The sequence below is a fragment of the Varroa destructor genome, unplaced genomic scaffold (genome assembly GCF_002443255.2).
Source record: "Varroa destructor unplaced genomic scaffold, Vdes_3.0 BEIS01000004.1, whole genome shotgun sequence".
Classification (NCBI taxonomy): Eukaryota; Metazoa; Arthropoda; class Arachnida; order Mesostigmata; family Varroidae; genus Varroa; species Varroa destructor.
In genome coordinates this window covers 28,025,676-28,044,096 of record NW_019211457.1, presented here as the reverse complement: position 1 = coordinate 28,044,096, position 18,421 = coordinate 28,025,676, and the positions used below count along the sequence as shown (strand labels likewise).

The 18,421-nt window shown below is 41.7% G+C and overlaps 1 protein-coding gene across 11 annotated transcripts in view; it reads left to right on the top strand.

Moving 5' to 3' along the window:
* LOC111248683 (C-Maf-inducing protein-like) overlaps positions 1-18,421 on the top strand; it is a 96,839-nt gene that overhangs the window by 26,583 nt on the left and 51,835 nt on the right. For 10 of the 11 annotated variants that reach the window (XM_086988891.1, XM_086988893.1, XM_086988892.1 and 7 more), the window contains 2 exons: positions 11,938-12,069; positions 14,310-14,438. In XM_086988891.1, coding sequence (XP_086845017.1) covers positions 11,938-12,069; positions 14,310-14,438 — 261 coding nt within the window. The remainder of the gene's footprint in view (positions 1-11,937; positions 12,070-14,309; positions 14,439-18,421) is intronic. The other variant, XM_022801428.2, reaches the window with a different exon arrangement.

The following is an 18,421-nucleotide window of genomic DNA, read 5'->3' as shown; positions in this document are numbered from 1 at the left end:
GTCATATTTTTTGAGAAAGAGAAATAATAAACGAAGTTAATTTATTTTCTGCTTCATCTGGACTCGGAAAAGCAAATCTCTTCAAACCTCATTTGCCCCCAGAGTCGGGAGTATGGTCCACCCTGTGCCAATCTATGATGCAACGACTGCGTTTTATTTACGCACGTGCGCATTTACGCCTTCAGAAAGACCGACGACGCGGCGACTATTGTCATCAGAACTACGCATGCAATACAGAAGAAGGAAATTGGAAAGTTCAGAAACGGGTTCTTACTGTTTTGAAGTCATCAACATCACTGACCTTCGGTCCTTGTTTTTTCAAACAAATTTTCGTTGCTTGCCCTATGAAAGCTAGAAGACGGATGGGGGTGTACGGTTCCATTGTTGCCTTGATCATCAAATTGGTTTTGATCGGTTTTGCCAATTAATTTGTAGTAATATTGCTCGTTTTAGCTTTCAGCCCATTTAAGAATCATTTCGTGCCAGGAGATAGCCTTCACTCCTCATATATTTATCTGATGCTCTTATTTCGTTTCCCGCTATATTGTGATGATGTGGGTATGCTTTCAAGATCGCACGAAAGGTCCAAAACATATACAAAATGTGTATACGCTAGCGAGATGTTACATTGACAGAACTAAATCGGTATGGTCATGTTGTGGCAGCGTTCTTAGGGTTCCTATAAGCTAAGCGCCATAGACGATAGAAGGCAGAAGCTGTCACGTAGGCCCCTGATCTGGCCGATGACACTTTCATCGGTATCTTTGTCTTTAATTATTGTGCACCTTTTACCACCATACCTTCCACTACAAAGTACGTGACAACCGCAATGTGCGATAGAGTAGCGTTGGCGACAGTCGCAACCGATGGTTTGGTCTAGTGATATTATATTTATTATTATGACATATTTGTATTGAAGCAACGGCTCAGCACAAATGTGCCATCACCTGTACGACTGCACGCACGACATTGAGATATTAGCGTGACGAGACGCGAACCATTAACGTGGGATTGGTGAAACCGTTTTAATGCGTTGTTTGTAGACGTTTCGGGCAGTGGAAGTAACTAAGCAGGAATCGTCGCCAGGGGTAGGGGGTCTGAATGCGTTTAGAACGAGTGCGTAACAAGGGACAGTAGACCCATCAGGGAAGAGTATACTCATACAGGGGCGTAGTCATAAAGAACAACAGCTTGCGACTTGTGTAATGTAATAACACAAAACGTTCCAAGCCATTGCTGGCATGCTTTTCTCCTTTATACAACGTCTTATTCTGTAATAGCAAGAGACTGAATAAGTTGGGTTCATTCTGTCAAACTTAGAAAGAAGGTGGGTACTTTTCGCAGGTCTTCCCGAGGTCTAGCACGGCGGAATCATACCAAGACTCATAATTCCGTCTAGAAGTTTTCCAGCTGACAAAAGTTCCAATTTGAATCAATTGTGCCACTCAAAATCTTGTTCTGACATTAGAAGATAGGGAAATATATATATATATATATATATTATTATATCACCTATTATATAATCAGTTGCATATAAAGTAATATAAGTAAAGGCGAAGTGAGAAATGAATTTTTGTACACGATCTAGAACTGTGAAGATCGCAGTTATCTATTAGCCCAACACTTTTGTTTGTATTATGAAATTTTTAACGAAGTATAGTATAGATAACTAGATGACATGAGAAGTAAACAACTGTCAATGTTTTATCTTTATAACGGCAGCTATCTCCTTAACTGGTTCGGTAATAACTCAGAAATAAGCTTAGCTTTTATGCAATCAAGTCCTGCTTTTCCAGTCTCTTTGTGGAACGGTTGTTATTGTGGGCGTTCTGGGATCATCAAGCTGTCACAGACTGTATCCAAATATATAGACGCCATATATGGCAAGCAGTTAGTGATTTACGCCAGAAATGTCTTTTTCCTGCCACGAATTGTGATATGCATCGGGTACCATCTGGGTTGAACGTCAATGGCTCGCTGATAGATGATCGTGTCATATTATACTATGCAAGAAAAATAATGAGTCATAATTAAAATTGCATTAGATTTAGCAACGATTTTTGCCCTGCCGGCTGTTCCGCCTAGTTAATAGTTGTTATCAAATGGGTAACATTGTACAATAGTATTTTAAATAGATTTTAAAAAAATAGTATTTTATACGTTTGACGACGAAAACATTTGCACCGCTCTGTAGAAACATAGGATTCGGATAAAAATCTAATTTATTTTCAAATCAGATAAACTTAATACAAGTTACTATCAAAAACGCTCTTTAACATCGGCAAGAATCATTGCGTTTGATCCTATAGTAAGCCGCAGGATAACTATATCAATACGGCCAAACGCAATCTGAATTTGAATACGATAAAGTATCCTAAAGCTACTTTTGTTTACATTCTTCAATCTTAGATGTACTTACGCTTGGTTTAGATCGAATAGATTCTTTAGATAGTAAACTTAGATTGATTTCAATTTACTTATCTGCTCGAAGGATATCGGTGAAATCCTTTGCTGTCGTAGATATGATAACAAAAAAATAGCAATTCAAAGGAGGATTTCTACTCTACCCAGCTGCATTGAGCCAAGTCCAATGAAGACTGACAGATAGTGCATAGGGAACCCAAAATTAAATTGTTTCGCTAGACACGCCGTAACCAGTAACAATATGATATGGTAGTGTGAACTGCGGTCTACCTGGTTGACGTATACGTGTTTGTGTACATATGCTAGCGAGTATTACGTAAGTGCCCGTCTAAGAATTTCGCACTACCAGCTACAACCACTATTTACTAAATACAAATATCATAAACATAGGAATAATACATGGCATTCATCGATGATCAATACTGAAGTGCTGAGTCGGCGAAGCGATATTCGGGATCGTTAGAGCCAACGACATCACCAGCGCTCGAAAGCCGCAATGCTGAATGATGGGTTCATTGGTGGAGTGCCCACGACCCTAGAACCCAAAGGAGCAAGCTGAATAGCGGAATAGAATGGTTGATGTTCGGAATTGTTACTGCACTTGAAACAATGAGCGGAGGCGATGGACAGAATTAATGGCGAGTAGAATAAGTGGTTTTTTTTACTGGAACCAATAACGTCTGCAAGATAATAGATAGAAGGAGCTCACTGCTCTATACTGGCGGCGGTAGACGCTAAAGCGGCTTTAGTTTATGCTTTCGGCAACCTCGAGTAGAAACAAAAACTAATGTCCAAGTGCTTTCAGCATCGAAAGATATGGGTTTAGTTTGAGCGCATAGTCAACCACTATGCCCAGCAACCATGTCAGGCCCAGAGGTTCGTGTCATTTGTTTTTTAGCTAGCTTCGTTCAACGACGTCCGCTGGGTCGAGCTTAATCTCAAGGCAGCTTCACTGGATCCCACTTCTGCTTATTGTTCTACTCTTGTGGCTAATAGTGATAATGCTTAGGCAAAAAAAAAAGAGCCTGAGCGATTGTATGGTGTATTTCGAAGCATTCGTTAATAGTTTAAACATTTATTCAGATTATCTAGATCAACGCAGCATTACCCTACAGTCGTGGACTTGTACTGAAGTAAGCAACGGCTCACACCAAGCAATCGGAATTAACGATGCGCGACTCCTAAACGGTCACTTGTCGCCTCCAGACACTACTTCGTTACGTGAGTTTGACAAAGAAGGAATAAACAGAAGCATCGAAATCTAGGCGCCACCGTTAGCTTTAATTGCTTTTCACTTTTTGCCCTCATTATTTAAGACTATAAACTATGATTCTAGTTTCATTGGGGCGATGGACGGTCAGTGAAGTTTCTCTAAGATTATTCACTCAAGCGCTGACAGCAAATGCACGTGCACGCACACAGACGCAGCAAGTCTTCTGTATTCACTTTGATTCGGGATTGCTGGCACTAAAAAGCTACAACAAGCAAAAACCCATTTGTGCTAGCCAATGTATCATTTAAGAGCGTTGGTCAGCCAAAATATTGGCTTAGCTCAATGTAAAAGAAACAATTACTGGAGGCAAACTCGCTAAGATCCAAGCTGAAATGCAACAGTTCAGTCTGTGGCTGGAACAAACGCGGAGTCGCGTCTGCCAGAGCCTCCGTTGACCTTTTATTATGCTAACGCGCACCGGGCGGACGAAGGCAAAGGGATACAACATTAAAGTAGGCCGTTAGCAACAGCCTGACGTAGAGGTGGACAGATAGGTTTCGCTAGAACTGATGCCACTACCAATCGAAAGAACCCTGGCAGAACTCCGACTGGCAAAGCAGGCGCGGAGCAGGGGAAGACGCTAGGGCTTTTAGGTCAGCAGCCTCGGCTGAAACGTGGCAAGTATCCGTGAGTTGCTCAGTTGCCCTTTTGTTGACTAAGGCTTGACGTGATGCTCACTCAGGTTGCGCACCGTGGAGTAACATCAGCGGAGGAACTTCAGTCTCTCTACCTAGACTTTAGGTGCCTCCTTTTTTGCACGGTTGGTTGTTATAGTAAAGTTCGAGTTGCTGGCTGTAAATGACTCAGCGCGCTTGCTGTCTATAATGGTGGGGACATTGACACAAGCCTTTTCGTGGCTGGATGTTTCCCGCTCTGGGGAACAGGCGAGGGGCAAGCTGCAAGTAATACAGGTCCTTACAGTTATAGCTCGCGCAGCTTCAGTATAATGCTTCAGTGTAATGCTGAACGCGAATGTTGAGCACGAAACTAGCTCCATTCAACTTGAAAAAGCATCGGGACCGCCCGAGGGGCACCGGCAAGCCATGAAAAGTAAAATAATACGGAATAGACGGCGGTTTTAAGGCTTCTAGACTAATGGCGATACGTGGTGGCGCATGCAGCAAATGCAGAGACATTGTCAGAGAGAGAAGTCAGCCAACGTTCAAATAAGCTCAACACGACAAGTCAGAGAATCTTGACGCCCGATCCCCTGAGTCGCACCAAGCTGGAGCGGTGTCGAATGTTGGCCGGAAGCATTGGCTATTGTAATAGAAAAGGCGGCGCGGCGGAAATGCTTGCAAAACCACCCTAAGCTGTTTAGCCATTCCCTCGTTGATTTTCTGTTGTAGTCTGCCCGCCTGCATCGTGGATGGCAATCACATACACCACGTAACGCACGTCGGTAACAGCAGTACATGATGCGAAAGAATTCTTAAAGTCGTCTGCTGGTTGTTTCGGCTTTTGTTATGTTCATTGTGGTTGACTTCGAACAAATCAATATACGACCAAGCCTATTCAATGTGTAACAGGCGTTCACCGGTTGCGTTACTAGCCAGCGTTCTTTTTCTAGCTCTGTTGTCTTCTATAACAACACAGGAACGGGGGACCCGCGGTGCGTGGGCAGAGCATGAGCGACTGCAAAAGGTGACTGGAATATACGTATGCTTCGAGTCGGATCTAGGAGTTCTCTTCTCGCAGGTGTATGATAGACTGGCAAGCGAGTAGGGCACTAACAACAGAGCGGATGACAATTGGTACTTATGTGCGGCTGACCTGCCGCTGACTGGTGAAAAGTCTGATACTACAGACTGATTCAGATGGATAACTTATGTCGTTAACACCAGTTGGCCTTTGACATGTAACTCATTATACAGTCATTACACAGAAACGATAAAATGGTTTGAAAATTACGCCGTGTACTTTGTGTGCCGAATTCTTTTTTTTTTTTTGTCGATTTTATTAGGCTCGAAGCCTAAATTGACGTACTTCTCAGAAGCCGTGATATCTTAGCGTCATGAAGATGCAAAGACGAATGGGGCATTTCTACATATCAGCGGCGCAAAGCTTGTCACCAGAGGTCCGACGCCCAACAGCATAACATGACCTTGACGGTATAATACGCGAGTCAAATGGCTAGAAATGCGTGATTTTCAATAATGATGGTTCTGACGACAATGATAATTGTGGTAATAAGCAAAAAAAATATGAAAAAGTTAGCGGCAGTTAACTTAGTCGGAAAATCATGATGAGGTCAGCGCTTGTTTCGACGGCAATATTTATCATTTTTATCAAAGGTTTCACTGTGTGACTCTACACATTCATTTTACTATCGTGCAGTATCGTGTGATATATTTGATGCGGTATAAAGTCTACAGTCGTTACGGTTACTGGTTCACCGTCCCCTAGTTATTGATATTTCTTGATGATGATGTCGACAACGACCCAGCATAACATGGCAGGAAAGCGCACCTCGGTGGACGCGTGCTCGACCGGAGCCATGTTGATGACAGCGTCACAATCTGGACGAAAGGAGCGACATGAGACTGGTGAAAATGGGGTAGTGGAGATTGAAATCAGTGGAAGACGGACATCGAGGGACGTCCGATCTGAACCCATATGATAAACCCAGTACATTATCACCGGTACCGTCATGATCGATGTAAACGGAAATATAGCCATTTTTCGTTTAGGAATCGTTAAGTTACTCGGTGTCGTTATTTTTTGATATCTAAATATTGCACAATGCATGTTACATACACGTACACAGCGCGGGGTGTCTAAATCTAGATAGTGACATAAGTAGTTTCTAGATTGTATCTGAACAAAAGCAGGTAGTTTCAATGAGATTTGTTTACATGTGAGGAAAGTTCTTGGCAGTCATGGCTATATAATATAACCACTATTTACCGCGATGATAGCTTGAATTAGCGGTTCGAAACGCTCGTTAGGCATCTTCAAAGTACGCTTTTTTAGTCAGTGAAGAACTCTTTCATAGTAATTGTGGAAGCGCCATTGGTAAATGTCAGACACGTCACACATTTACAAATTTCAACGGAATTAAGTTTCAGTTCATATTAGGGTAAAAGTCTTAAAAATACAAGAGCTCTAAACGGCCAATAAATACAAAAGGTGTAAAAAAATGTAAAATTCTTCCAACCGACAATTGATAGTTAGCTCCTCAGACAATTTCGTCGTTAATTTTTACGTAAAAAAAAATATGTGAACGTATCAAACACGTCCTTTTGCGCCATTTTGTAATTTCATATATGTTTACACTCGTATTTGTTTCAAGATAAAATTCGTGCGGTCTTTGAACGCATGTTACGTACATGTGTATTGCTGACCCAATACTTACAGGCAAAACCGTGCACCTAGGTGATGCCTGGGTTTGTTGCACGATACGGAAGGGCCATTGTGTATGAAAAGCAACAAAAAAAAAAAGAAGAAAGGACCTGTTAGAAATCTAGACACATAACCCAATTGACCAGATCTCCTACTGTGACATTTACCAATGCTGACACTGTCAACTGACCTGTACCCCGATTTTGCATGGCGCATTCCTACAAATTGAAAAACACAATACGAATTGTATGCTGATATCTGGAAGGGTCGCCTGAACTTTACCAAATGCTATCAGAGCCTTAGACCTTGGAAAGCACACTGACCGAAAAAGGCTGTTTTTTTATATACATTTCGAATCTATTTAAGCAAAATTCATGACACAACATGTTTAAAATATAAATGTTCTATTAGTGATAGGCGTTGATCGATAAGATAGTTATTAACAGAAAAAAACGAGAGACATTGAAACTGAATCTGTTTATCATTGTCGTCCACATTTGATAGATGGATATCTATTGCTTCGCTATTGAGGTTGCTTATTTCACTATACATTGATGAAAAACACGGGTTTTCTGCTACCAAATGGTTAACAAAACAGCAAATGCTCAATCTGTTTTTTTTAATTCGGCCACTCACTTAAGGGACGAACTTTTTCTAGTACAATACTTACTATTTGGCAGGACTAAACATGCTCAGCCGTACGAATGAGGGACAGAGCTAAAAGGACACTGACTTGATTCGTAGTTTTTTTCCAGATAAGAGGTTCGATTGCCTCTGTCATGGTAGCATCTCCGTAGGAGGATTGACTAACCGTCTAGCTCATTGAGTTCTTACGTGGTCGGTAGCTTGGCTAGATGCGGCCGAACACTGCTGGCACAGGGAAATCGTTTTGCTCCTATCTTTGGCTTAGGCCAGATCGATGTACATCAAATCAGACAGTATCCGATAGTGATGCTGGACTGACTGAAAATGTTCTCGGGTCACGGTCAGTTCTTAGAGTCTGACGTATTTTTTAGGGCATCTTCCGTGTCGAAGCTGTTCTTGAGCTCTACTAGGTTGGGATCACTCAGCTGAGCTTTGCATGGTGCGTCTAGGGCAGTGCCTTCTCTTTAAACTCCAGAGGAAGGCAGATTAATTGCTTTTTTTGTAAACCATAATCATGCGGTCCATGGGCGGGACGCCTAAAGACATATATTAAGCAATGGGTCGCTATGAGCATATACATGTACATGGGCATGTGTTATGAGTCGACGAAGAGGAGCGGAGATGAAGCTAACACTAAGCTCAGCAGTGGTCCCATCGCTAATCTGTGATTGTGATAGATAGTACTATAATCCTGCCGTAATGCATGGTATATTTTCTATTTAGAAAGCACCATATAAGAGCTCATTATGTCGATTGGTTTCGATGAATAACTATTTCGTGGCTTTTGCGCTCGTTCCTTCAAATAAATCAAGCAAATGTTAGAACTAAAGCCGAGATTGTCTACTTTATTTTAACTATTAAATGTTAAAGTTGCATTTTGATCTGCATAGTCTACTTGGCCAGGATCAACTGCCAGTCCTGCTCATTGTAAGCGGGAGATACGGTGGCTTCATTTTACAATCACCGTTGTTACAGTTAGTTACCCTCTACGTTCGTTATTTACGTTGGCAGTGGTAAATGAGACCTCTGTATGAGGCCTACTGTTGTTTGCCCCATGAAAAAGAGCCTGACTCTTAACTCAGTTGTATTATCCATATCGAGTACACTGGCCTGGAGCGGTGGCAGTTTATCTGACAAACGGCTAAACGAAGTCAACATTATGTCGACCAGTGATTTAGAATTATTTTCACGAATTTCTGCCTTCTACATTAGCCCGGATTTGTCCTTGCTCCGGTCTTGTAACTTAAGGGCAGCATGACATGTGACGCAGGCAATGCGGCCGACGACCACTTGACTAGCCAAAAATGTTTGGGAATAGGACTGCCGGAAGCTAGAATGATAATTGTCGTCTCACACACACAAAATTGGAGCCGGCCAAGCAATGCCAGCGTAGAATTTTTTTCGTAGAAGCGTAGAACCCGTGCGCGTGCGCATGTCGACGCATGCTTATTAACTCAGAGTAGCTTACAACTTAGGACAGTCAGGAAACGGACGTGAAGCATACCGTTAATATTGTATGATTCGTGTTACGTCTGTAAGCCAACGAAAATCCAGCCGCCGCAAGGGTTCAAGTCGGGGCTTTGTCACATGAGATAAAATCATCGAATAATGCTTGCGGGATCCTCCCTGCAATCGAAATAGTGTAGAATAAAGCAAGTGCCGATTTTTACCGAATAGTAATTTTATTTATGATTTTCAAAAGCTCATGCGAGAAGTCCTTATCGCAAATGCCGTACTTTTTGCTGAAGTTCTATAAAGATTAGGAGTTTATGGAACTTAACGAATTTTTAGAATAATCTACTTAAGCAATCTTAACTAAACTTACGAGAAAAATCTACATATTAACTTCTTTACAGAAGAAAAGATTTGTGGAATAATGGTTTAAACTAGTGGTAGTGGGCCAGCTACACGACGATAAGTAGACCTCGAGCAGGAATCGTATATGCAATAGCCGTCTGTCGCCCAGATTTTTTGTGTTGTCACCATGCCATAATACGACAGAACAGTTAATGACGCGACAATGGTGAGAGATGAAGATAACTAACGAAATCAACTTGATTTTTAATTAAATAATCAGGCGATATTTAGAACGAAACTCGATGTAATATTGAAACCAATACAAATGAAAGCAGCTGCGTTTCAAGCCTCAAAAATTTTTTTGAGGCTTGAAGCTTAAAGTGATGAATGAAAATAACGAAAAAGTAGAGACGTCCCCGCGTCGCAGCGTGAACGTCTCTACTTTGGATTGGCATCATTGAATATATGTTGCTGTTCATTGGTGTCTATTAGTATACTTAGTTTAGGGGTGTAGTTTCATTGTTGTAGGAATATTTCTACACAGGCTAGAAATGAAAAAATACTGCAAGTATAAAGGAGTTCGAATAGGCTTTATAGAAGCACTCACCAGTCGAATGTAGTGTACGGTATCTAGACAGAAAATTGTTTGCCAGGACGCTGATATCTATATTATTCGTCCAATAGGTACTATATAAACGCAGTTTCGATTTCGTACAGGATAGATTCTATCGCTGTATACCCAGCGCAGTTCTATAATTGGGCACGTGTTCCAATCATTTGGCCGACGGAGATGGGCGGGTTTGACTGCTAACTATCTCTTACAGATACTTCTACTATCTGAAGTCGTCCGAACAATAATAACGAAAGCACATGGGCTAAGTAACTTACGGTTTCTTGTCTGATCTTTACAGTCAGTTCTGACGGCCTAGCTGGTCGCTCAGACAGCCAACAGTGATACAAAATCCTTTTGCCCATACACTTAGGGAGAGAAAAAGGGAGTTTTCACTTTAGTGCATTTCGATTTAGTGTAAATCTAGATGAAAATTCCGTAACTACCGAGAGACTTTTGCCTCATACTGCGTACCACAGGAATAGGATTAGTACAAGAAATCTCCTGTAGTTTTGTACAGATCAGCAGTAGTAATAGCAATGCTAACATTTCGCATTGTATACACGGTGCCGCTGTCGGGCATTGCATCACAAGGCTACTTTTTAGCGCCAGACGAACTGTGCCCACGGCCTGATTTAAGCCTAGACCACCACATGTTACATAGAATTAGCAGTTATTTCCAAGACAGCATTAGTGAAACGGACAGATAGAAGGCAACAGAAACGAGTGTGGCTAACACCGATGTCCATGATAAATCAATGCATTTCGTATATTAACGCCAGTTAACGATGAAGGTTTGCCCGACACAGATGTAGGGGGCACATAGAAGTAATCAAGCTGCCGTAAGTGACATTATCACGTGTGTAGTTAAGGTATTTGTCGTATTGTCAAAATTGATGATAGCCTTAAATAGGCCAATGGTTCATACTGGAGATCTGTAACAGCTCGTTAAGCTAAACGTGTTTAGTTTGTTCTGCGTAGATGTTCGTCAATACTTCCGTCATTAAGGGCATGAATTGTATTAAAGCCTTCGGCATTCACACAAGCGGCAATATTTACGACTGACTTGAAAGGCTTACCACATATTGAGAGCACTGGGTAATCATTATGCGGGCGATCACATGAGCTGGGTCAGAAGCCCATAGAAGACCGCTTTCTGTAGAGAATGGGGTGCAGCTTTTGCCAATCTGAGAAGGACGCCATGGACTCTCGAAATAAGAAAACCATAATAGGCAAAGTTGGAAGAAACAACTACTAACGTTAGGACCTTTTAAATCTAACCTTTTCTAGTTTAAGAAAAAAAGAAACTAAAAAAAAGATTCTTATATGCTCTAGGAGCAAAAACTAACAGACAAAAAGGGTTTGTTTTTTGCACAGGTACAGTTACTTATAAGTGAGAGTGCTTATAATAATAACTAAGCGTGTGTTTCGACATCTAACATGAAATAATATCCACTTCTATGGATGGTAATGCTTTCGTAGCCTATGATTACGCAGTTGAAAGTAGCGTTCTGGCAAATTTTCGAAAGCGTACACCTTTTATAATAGATCTATTATAGATAAATTTCAATGTCGCTCTTTACAAACATGTGAAAAGTATTACAGCGTTATAAACGAGTTTCCCAAACAAATTCATTTATGACACTGACATTACTCCAAGAACAGTAAAAGCTCAAAGGAATTAATAAGTGCTTACTATGCAGTCTTTCGTGGCCCCGAACGCACAGCTCAGGATTCGGTGCTCAGCTTTGTTACCTCTCTTTTTACTGCTTTTACCCGTCTTTTTTATTATCAGAGAGGAAAGTTTCTTATCGTATGTACGTAATTTGTTTTGCCCGTTTTTTAGAGTACTGGCTTCATGTCGGAGGCGATCCCGTATGACAGCATTAGCGAAGTCTACGCAACAAAACGATGGGATCCCCACCACAAATTTTGCTTACGGATATCATTGACAGATGGAACCTCAGCCTTGTTTCAGGTAAGTTTGGCCCGATCAAGTGGCTCAGATTGGCGGGCAATTACGTTGAAAACAAAATTGGTATTTGCGATTTACGTTTGAGCGCACGCACTTTGCTTTTGCGAATAGATAACTCGACAGATATGTACTTTACAATTGTAAAAAAATACCTTCAAGCTGTCAAGAGACCGTCGGCTCACCTTATATATATTTTAGTGCAGCCAACTTATGAACTGGATGGAATCAGGCCCAAATTATGGTTTCTTATGGAGGTCCTGGTTGATTTCCAAGAATCGAGTAATTTGATTTTTTCATGTTTCGTTTTCTTTTCCTGATGGAATTGTGTGGTCCTCAGCAAACGTTCCAAGTATGCTCTTCCAATGCTTACAGTTTTCTGCAGCATTGATCGAAAATCGAAGATCTTTTGCTTTCTAAGTCTAGACTCTGAGTTTATTAAACAAAAAAGCAAATTTTGTGAGCAGCCCTGATGCTGTTTTCAACTTGTTCTGATAATCAGACATTTTTCTCTGATGAAATTCCTGACGCTCACCGCGTGTGAAAGGTATTCTCTTCTAGATAACAATAAAGTATATGAAATGCTTAAACTGAAAAGTTTAGTCAATAAGGAATAAGAGTTAAAAAACACGCATTTCCTCACCGCCAATTATTTAAATACTTGCAGTTTTTTTGGCGTCTTTAAGATAATGGCGAATGTCTTGTCTACATTCGGCCTTCGTGTTCACATTTCTGATTTGCCGTCCTCTACTCCGGTTCCTAACACTTGTATGTACGCCTACCTTGTAGAGTCCTATGTTAGGTTATGTTCATTCGAATTTCAGCGTGATCGTCGACTTCTCGCCTGTACCCCGAAAGTATGAAACAGCATTAGTACGATTCACCCTCCCACTTAGAGGCGTCCTCTCTGGACGCCCCCGGAGCCCCAAAACACCGTGGTTGTATTTATTCATTCGGGTCTCTAGCGATGCCCCCTACCATGTTGGCACCCACTTTCAGGATCTTTCACTACGAATACTGCATACAATCCTGTCACACTTGAGGGCCCTGCAAACAAAAGTTGATTAGGAACAACAGCCAGACGCGCAATTGCAACAGCAGTCTGTGTGCGTAGAATCCTGCTTCCGTTTTTGCCTTCTATTCGAGCCGCTTTTCGCCTAAATAAAGTATGCGCAAATCCTTGTTTGTATGTAGGTAGATTATAAGGGTTGGCGTGATACATGCTGAATCAAAGGTTGTGATCACAAGTAGGATTTTAAAAAAGATAACGACACAGCAATCCCACGCAGAATCAACTAATGCAGTGCCCTGCCTTCGTGCCCCTCAGAATGTGGATCCTAGAATTTGTTCTACAGGAAGTTACTAATTGCGTCTAGGAGGCGTTTAAGATAAAGGAGGCGTTTAAAAATAAAGGAGACGTTTTGGCACGACCAAAAGCAAAAAAATCGTCTCTATCGCAAGCATTATCACAACAGTCCCTATCAGACCACTTCTAGATTTACCCCGCTTCCAACCGAAGTTCTCCCCGACGTTCCCCTTCTACGGAGCACGATAAACTAGTTCTATACAGCTTTAACACACTCGCAGTCGAACCATCCTTAGTCTACTTTTGTCAGCCGAAACCCTTACATCTACTTACCTATATCGGTTACAGCAAAACCTGACAGCGTCGAGAAACGAACTCGAGCTAACCGTATCTGGCTTTCAGGGCACACATTCAACTCTTGTTTGCCGCGTTCCATATCGTTCCGCCAGAACTGTACCAATAGTAAAAAAAACAAACGATTGTTTCCTTGGTTGTTTTCTCTATCGGTGGTTAGCTCTACCAATGTTTAACACAACATCCATCTTGTTTTTCGGTGTCGGCTTTGCAGTGATTATGTCAGAGTATGGCAGTTTATCTGATGGACAAGACTTTGATGCCAACTCTGTAGTTATAGCAAAACGCTGGAACTGGTGTGCTCAAAGGCGGCGAACTTTGTCACTCATTCAACAGTTCAACTGATGATCAATTGATGACCTTTAATCTAATTATCGATTATTTACGATAGCTTGTTTCCTTAAAGTACCGTGCCGTTTTCCAATGTCTCTATCCGAGGCCAATTTCCCGGCATCCGTGCGTTGGTTGCTAGAAGGCCCGTATAATAGATACGACTAACCGTTAAATATATTTAATTGTATTGTGCAATAGATAGTGCGAGTGACTGTGTTGTTTTTCTTTCGTTTGTATGTAACCGTCATTGCAGGCACCGAGTTCTTATCTTCGAGACCAATGGCTGCATTCGATCCTTTGGTCGAAACAGGTATCGAAATTCTCTCTCGATGCTACAGATAACCGAGAACAGGATTTCGGTGTAATTCTACGGAATATGAAGGTATCGAATAATGTTGTTCATTATTTCAATGGTACTTGTCAATACTGAACTTGATGCTACCAGGCCAAGTTGCAGTAGTAATATTTCTACCTCTAATGTCGATCCGTTTAATTTAATTGAGTTCCTTGATTGCCTGATTACATATATTTATCATCGGTATGCTTTTTAGTCAAACCATAAAGTCGTTGTTTTTCTCCGGTACCAGTAGCCAGCTAAAATTAGTGAGCGAAACCCGAGTGCTTAGTAAAGCTGCTTGTGCTGCAATCTAGTTCTGTTGTTGCATAGCAAAGCTATTACGACAAGTCATTCCCTTGACCACATATTTCGGATGTGGGTCAGGCATAAACCATACCGGTACGCTCTAGTCGATGTAAGCTTCACAAGGGTCTAGCGTTTGTACCGCAAGAAACTACTACTAGATACAGTTTATTTCCAATTATAGGAAACTGTACGTTATTGTTTCCTTGTTTATGCAGCTCGCCAAAGATGGCCTTTTACGGAATATGTGAAGTTTTTCGGAGCAATGGTTTTTTGTGCGATATTGCAGACGATAGCGGGACTAACCCTTATTTAAGACTGCTACTGATCGCTGAAAGTTTCGATCAGCTGACGATTATGATTAAATTTTGACTTACTATCTTTGCATTGGTTAGATATAAGTGAGCTCGGACGTGACCAGCTACGTCGAGTTCAGGTCACGTAAATGTGTGTGCTCGAACTCTTTTGATAGTTTCCCAAAAAACGATTAGGATATTTCTAAAAATACAAAAATCGTTGCCGAATATTGGGTGCCATGCGGCCTTGTATTAATAAAAATAATCAAGATTTAAAAAATTAATCAAAAAATAAGACCCGTAAGTGTTTAATATCTCGGCTGTGCACGCACGATTCCCCCTGACAATTGAATTTTCATCTTTTACTTGCTTTCTATGATTTTCGCGATACACCAACGACAGTATAGGTCGCGCTAATGACTCATCGGAAGCTCTTTCGGCATGGCTGTTAGGTATGTAGTGTGTCATCGTCCTGATTCTGTCCTATACGCCGCCATTCAGACCTGCGGGTCTGGCTAAACGGCAGGGAACTGCTGAACTCTGCTCCGCTATTGTTGATCAGACTGTTCGATGCGGAAAGAGATTTTTTACTTTTGACGCATGTCCATTTCGGCTGCTCCTCTGTACGAATGGCATTCGTTCCAATTGGGCCGGCTATAACTAGATGCTAACTAGGACTAGTTAATCCAATCAAGACAAAAATTTACTTCGCGCACAAGTATGGGTGTAGTCTATTTATGCTGAGATTTATCTTGCATGTACTATATAGTACAATGTTTGCCTGTACAGTTACACGTATACGATGTCAGGCTGTGTCGGCTCATTTGTTAAGCGACTCGCGTTACGTCGTATTCAGTCGATGAGTTTGTTCTACTCATTAAAGGAGAATCACTTTTAGCAGTTACCAGAGTATTGTTTTTCAGTGTCCCCATAGTAATAAGCACACTGATAATCCGTTTGCTTACTAAACACATAGACATACGGTGTATGAACAAAATCCGGAGAAGACACATGGCTTATATTGAGCCGACAGGTCGGCTGCAAGCCATCTAAAGCAGTAGCGGTCGACGAGGTTCTTCATCAAGAGGTCTCCGGTATTTATTTCGCTGGCGCCACCGTTTAACCAAAATTGAATTTTCCAGCTAGTCAATCAATGATAAACTCAATTGGCGAAGACATTGGTCTGGTAATGGCCGTCCGGTTCGTTGGACAATAACGTGATCACGAGCCCTCAAGGCATATTGCAGACTGATGCCAAACACGTTACTGTGATGGTTTCGAAACGGTACGCTCTTACACGTCACGCGCCGAGGATGACTGACGTTTCCGGTAGATGCAACGTCCATTGGGCGATCTATTTTGACGGGAACCTTAGTAAACGAATCATGTTGGACAGCCACTCCTACTGTTTCTCTGGAACTTTACGCATGAATACGGGGCCTAAAGTTATCAGCCGATCGGTCATTGTCCGACACGGCAGCAATGCCATTATAGCCAAACGCCTTATTCGGTGCTGGTCCATTTGCTGTGTATTTCGAAGCGTCACAACACTTTTGCACGTCTGCTTTGATCCCTTTGTCGTTTTGTATTCACGGCAAACTTTCGCCATGGGAAGGTCAACTAGCTGACAGCGGCAGTCTGCTGAATATAATTCAAACAAACCGAATTAGTATAAAAAATTTGAAATTAGTATTAGGTTTTTGCTTTGATTTCGATGTTGTGTCAGTTGGCCTGATGAGGTACGATTGATCGGATTTTTGTTTTTGCTTAGACATATTTGTACCTATTTGCTCCAGGTTGTATCGCTTGTTTATTCTGCGGTGACCAGGTCGAATAACTGGATGCAAGCATTGTCTTAGCTACATACAGTTCTATACACAAAGTAATTAACGATAGATAAACGTCGTAATTCGCCACCACAGTGGTAGGCAAAAAAGGGGCCTTGAAGTCGCTTTTGGGTTCTGTCGATTCCTGCGATATCTACTAATATTGGCATCGTTGATTTGCAACGTCAAAGTCTAAGAGCCCGGGGCTCTTAGACACTGAAAAGAGTGCGAATCTGCTGCTCAATGAAGCGCCTTCTATTTATCGCAAATACATAAACAGTAAACACATAATAAGCACATAATAAGCAAATACATAAACAAAGCGGTAGGACATGCCATCTTATGGTACGTCTCGAAGTTCTTCGTCGTCTACATTGCCCCTTGCAGCGTTTGCTTACCTTGATTTAGTTAGCGATAATAATGGTAATAATAAGTGACAACGTCAGCTGAATTTAAGTTTTCGTTGTTAAGAACTGAAAGCTAGCCGAAGGACGAGGAGACCTGGGCAAAGACAAAGAAAGAACTTGGAAGGTGTCAGTGGGAAATCGCTGATATCAGTAAACCTGCGGTTAGGGCAGGTTGTTGAACAGTCTTTAATGAAGTCGAATGTCAGGCCATCGGAAGACGAAGCCGTTACCACTGTCTCTACCAAACGAACATTAATAAAAACAGAAAAAATGACTTGTATTAACGCTAAAAACCCTGACGGCTTCACATAAGGTGAGGGAACAGCTGAGAAATAGAGAGGCTTCCTTCAGAAAGTAACGGCTCGGTTAGCAGTTAGTGAGCAGTTTACGATGCCAGTGGTGCGGCAACGAGAACACTGATTGCGCTGATGACGTTTGCCCTTTAGGTCTATACTTTTCTGCATAGACAGATCTCCCCAGATTTTAGTCGGCTGACTAATAGCACGGTGACATTGGAAGGGCAAGCTATTTACTTTTTTGATAGAATATGTACGAGTAGATGTATTCGGCCAACTTGGGTCTCGCCTTTTCTTAGTTTCTGCAAAAACACTTTTCTGTGTACACTCTTTGCCTTTCTACAATAGCCTCTGCTATAAGCTCTGACATCTTTGTCCCTTCTGTGGAAGTGCCTGGGTTTAGCGCCATGGAAAGAGTCAAGTCAGTCGCCTTCAACTAGGAGGTTAATGGAAAGGCTGCAATAGTTACTTGAAGAGCAGCCGAAGGCAACTTGCTTCATAACGATGGCAATTTAGCCCAGGAGACTGTAGCGTTTATTCCACGTTAGGTGCATCAGCTTCAGAGGCCAGAATAGGTGCAAATTCAGAAGATTATTTTTCCTTCCATAGACCTAAACGTTTTCAGATATTGGGGATAGTAGACCTGGGGTCGCAGATCTTTTTGTGTGGTACTCTCCATCATAAGAAATGTGAAAAGTAAAAAAAAAGCGAGGGCATTGGTGGCAAAATAAAGTACTTACTGCTCCAGTTGCACTGAACCCTCCTTATATCAACCAATATAGGTTGCATCGGCAGGGATGTGACCAACTTTCGTCTCCTGCTAGCCATCTTCGCTTTGTAACAACCATTGAGACGTATCTATGGAGTGATCTTCGACGATGCACGTGTATACGTCGGGAA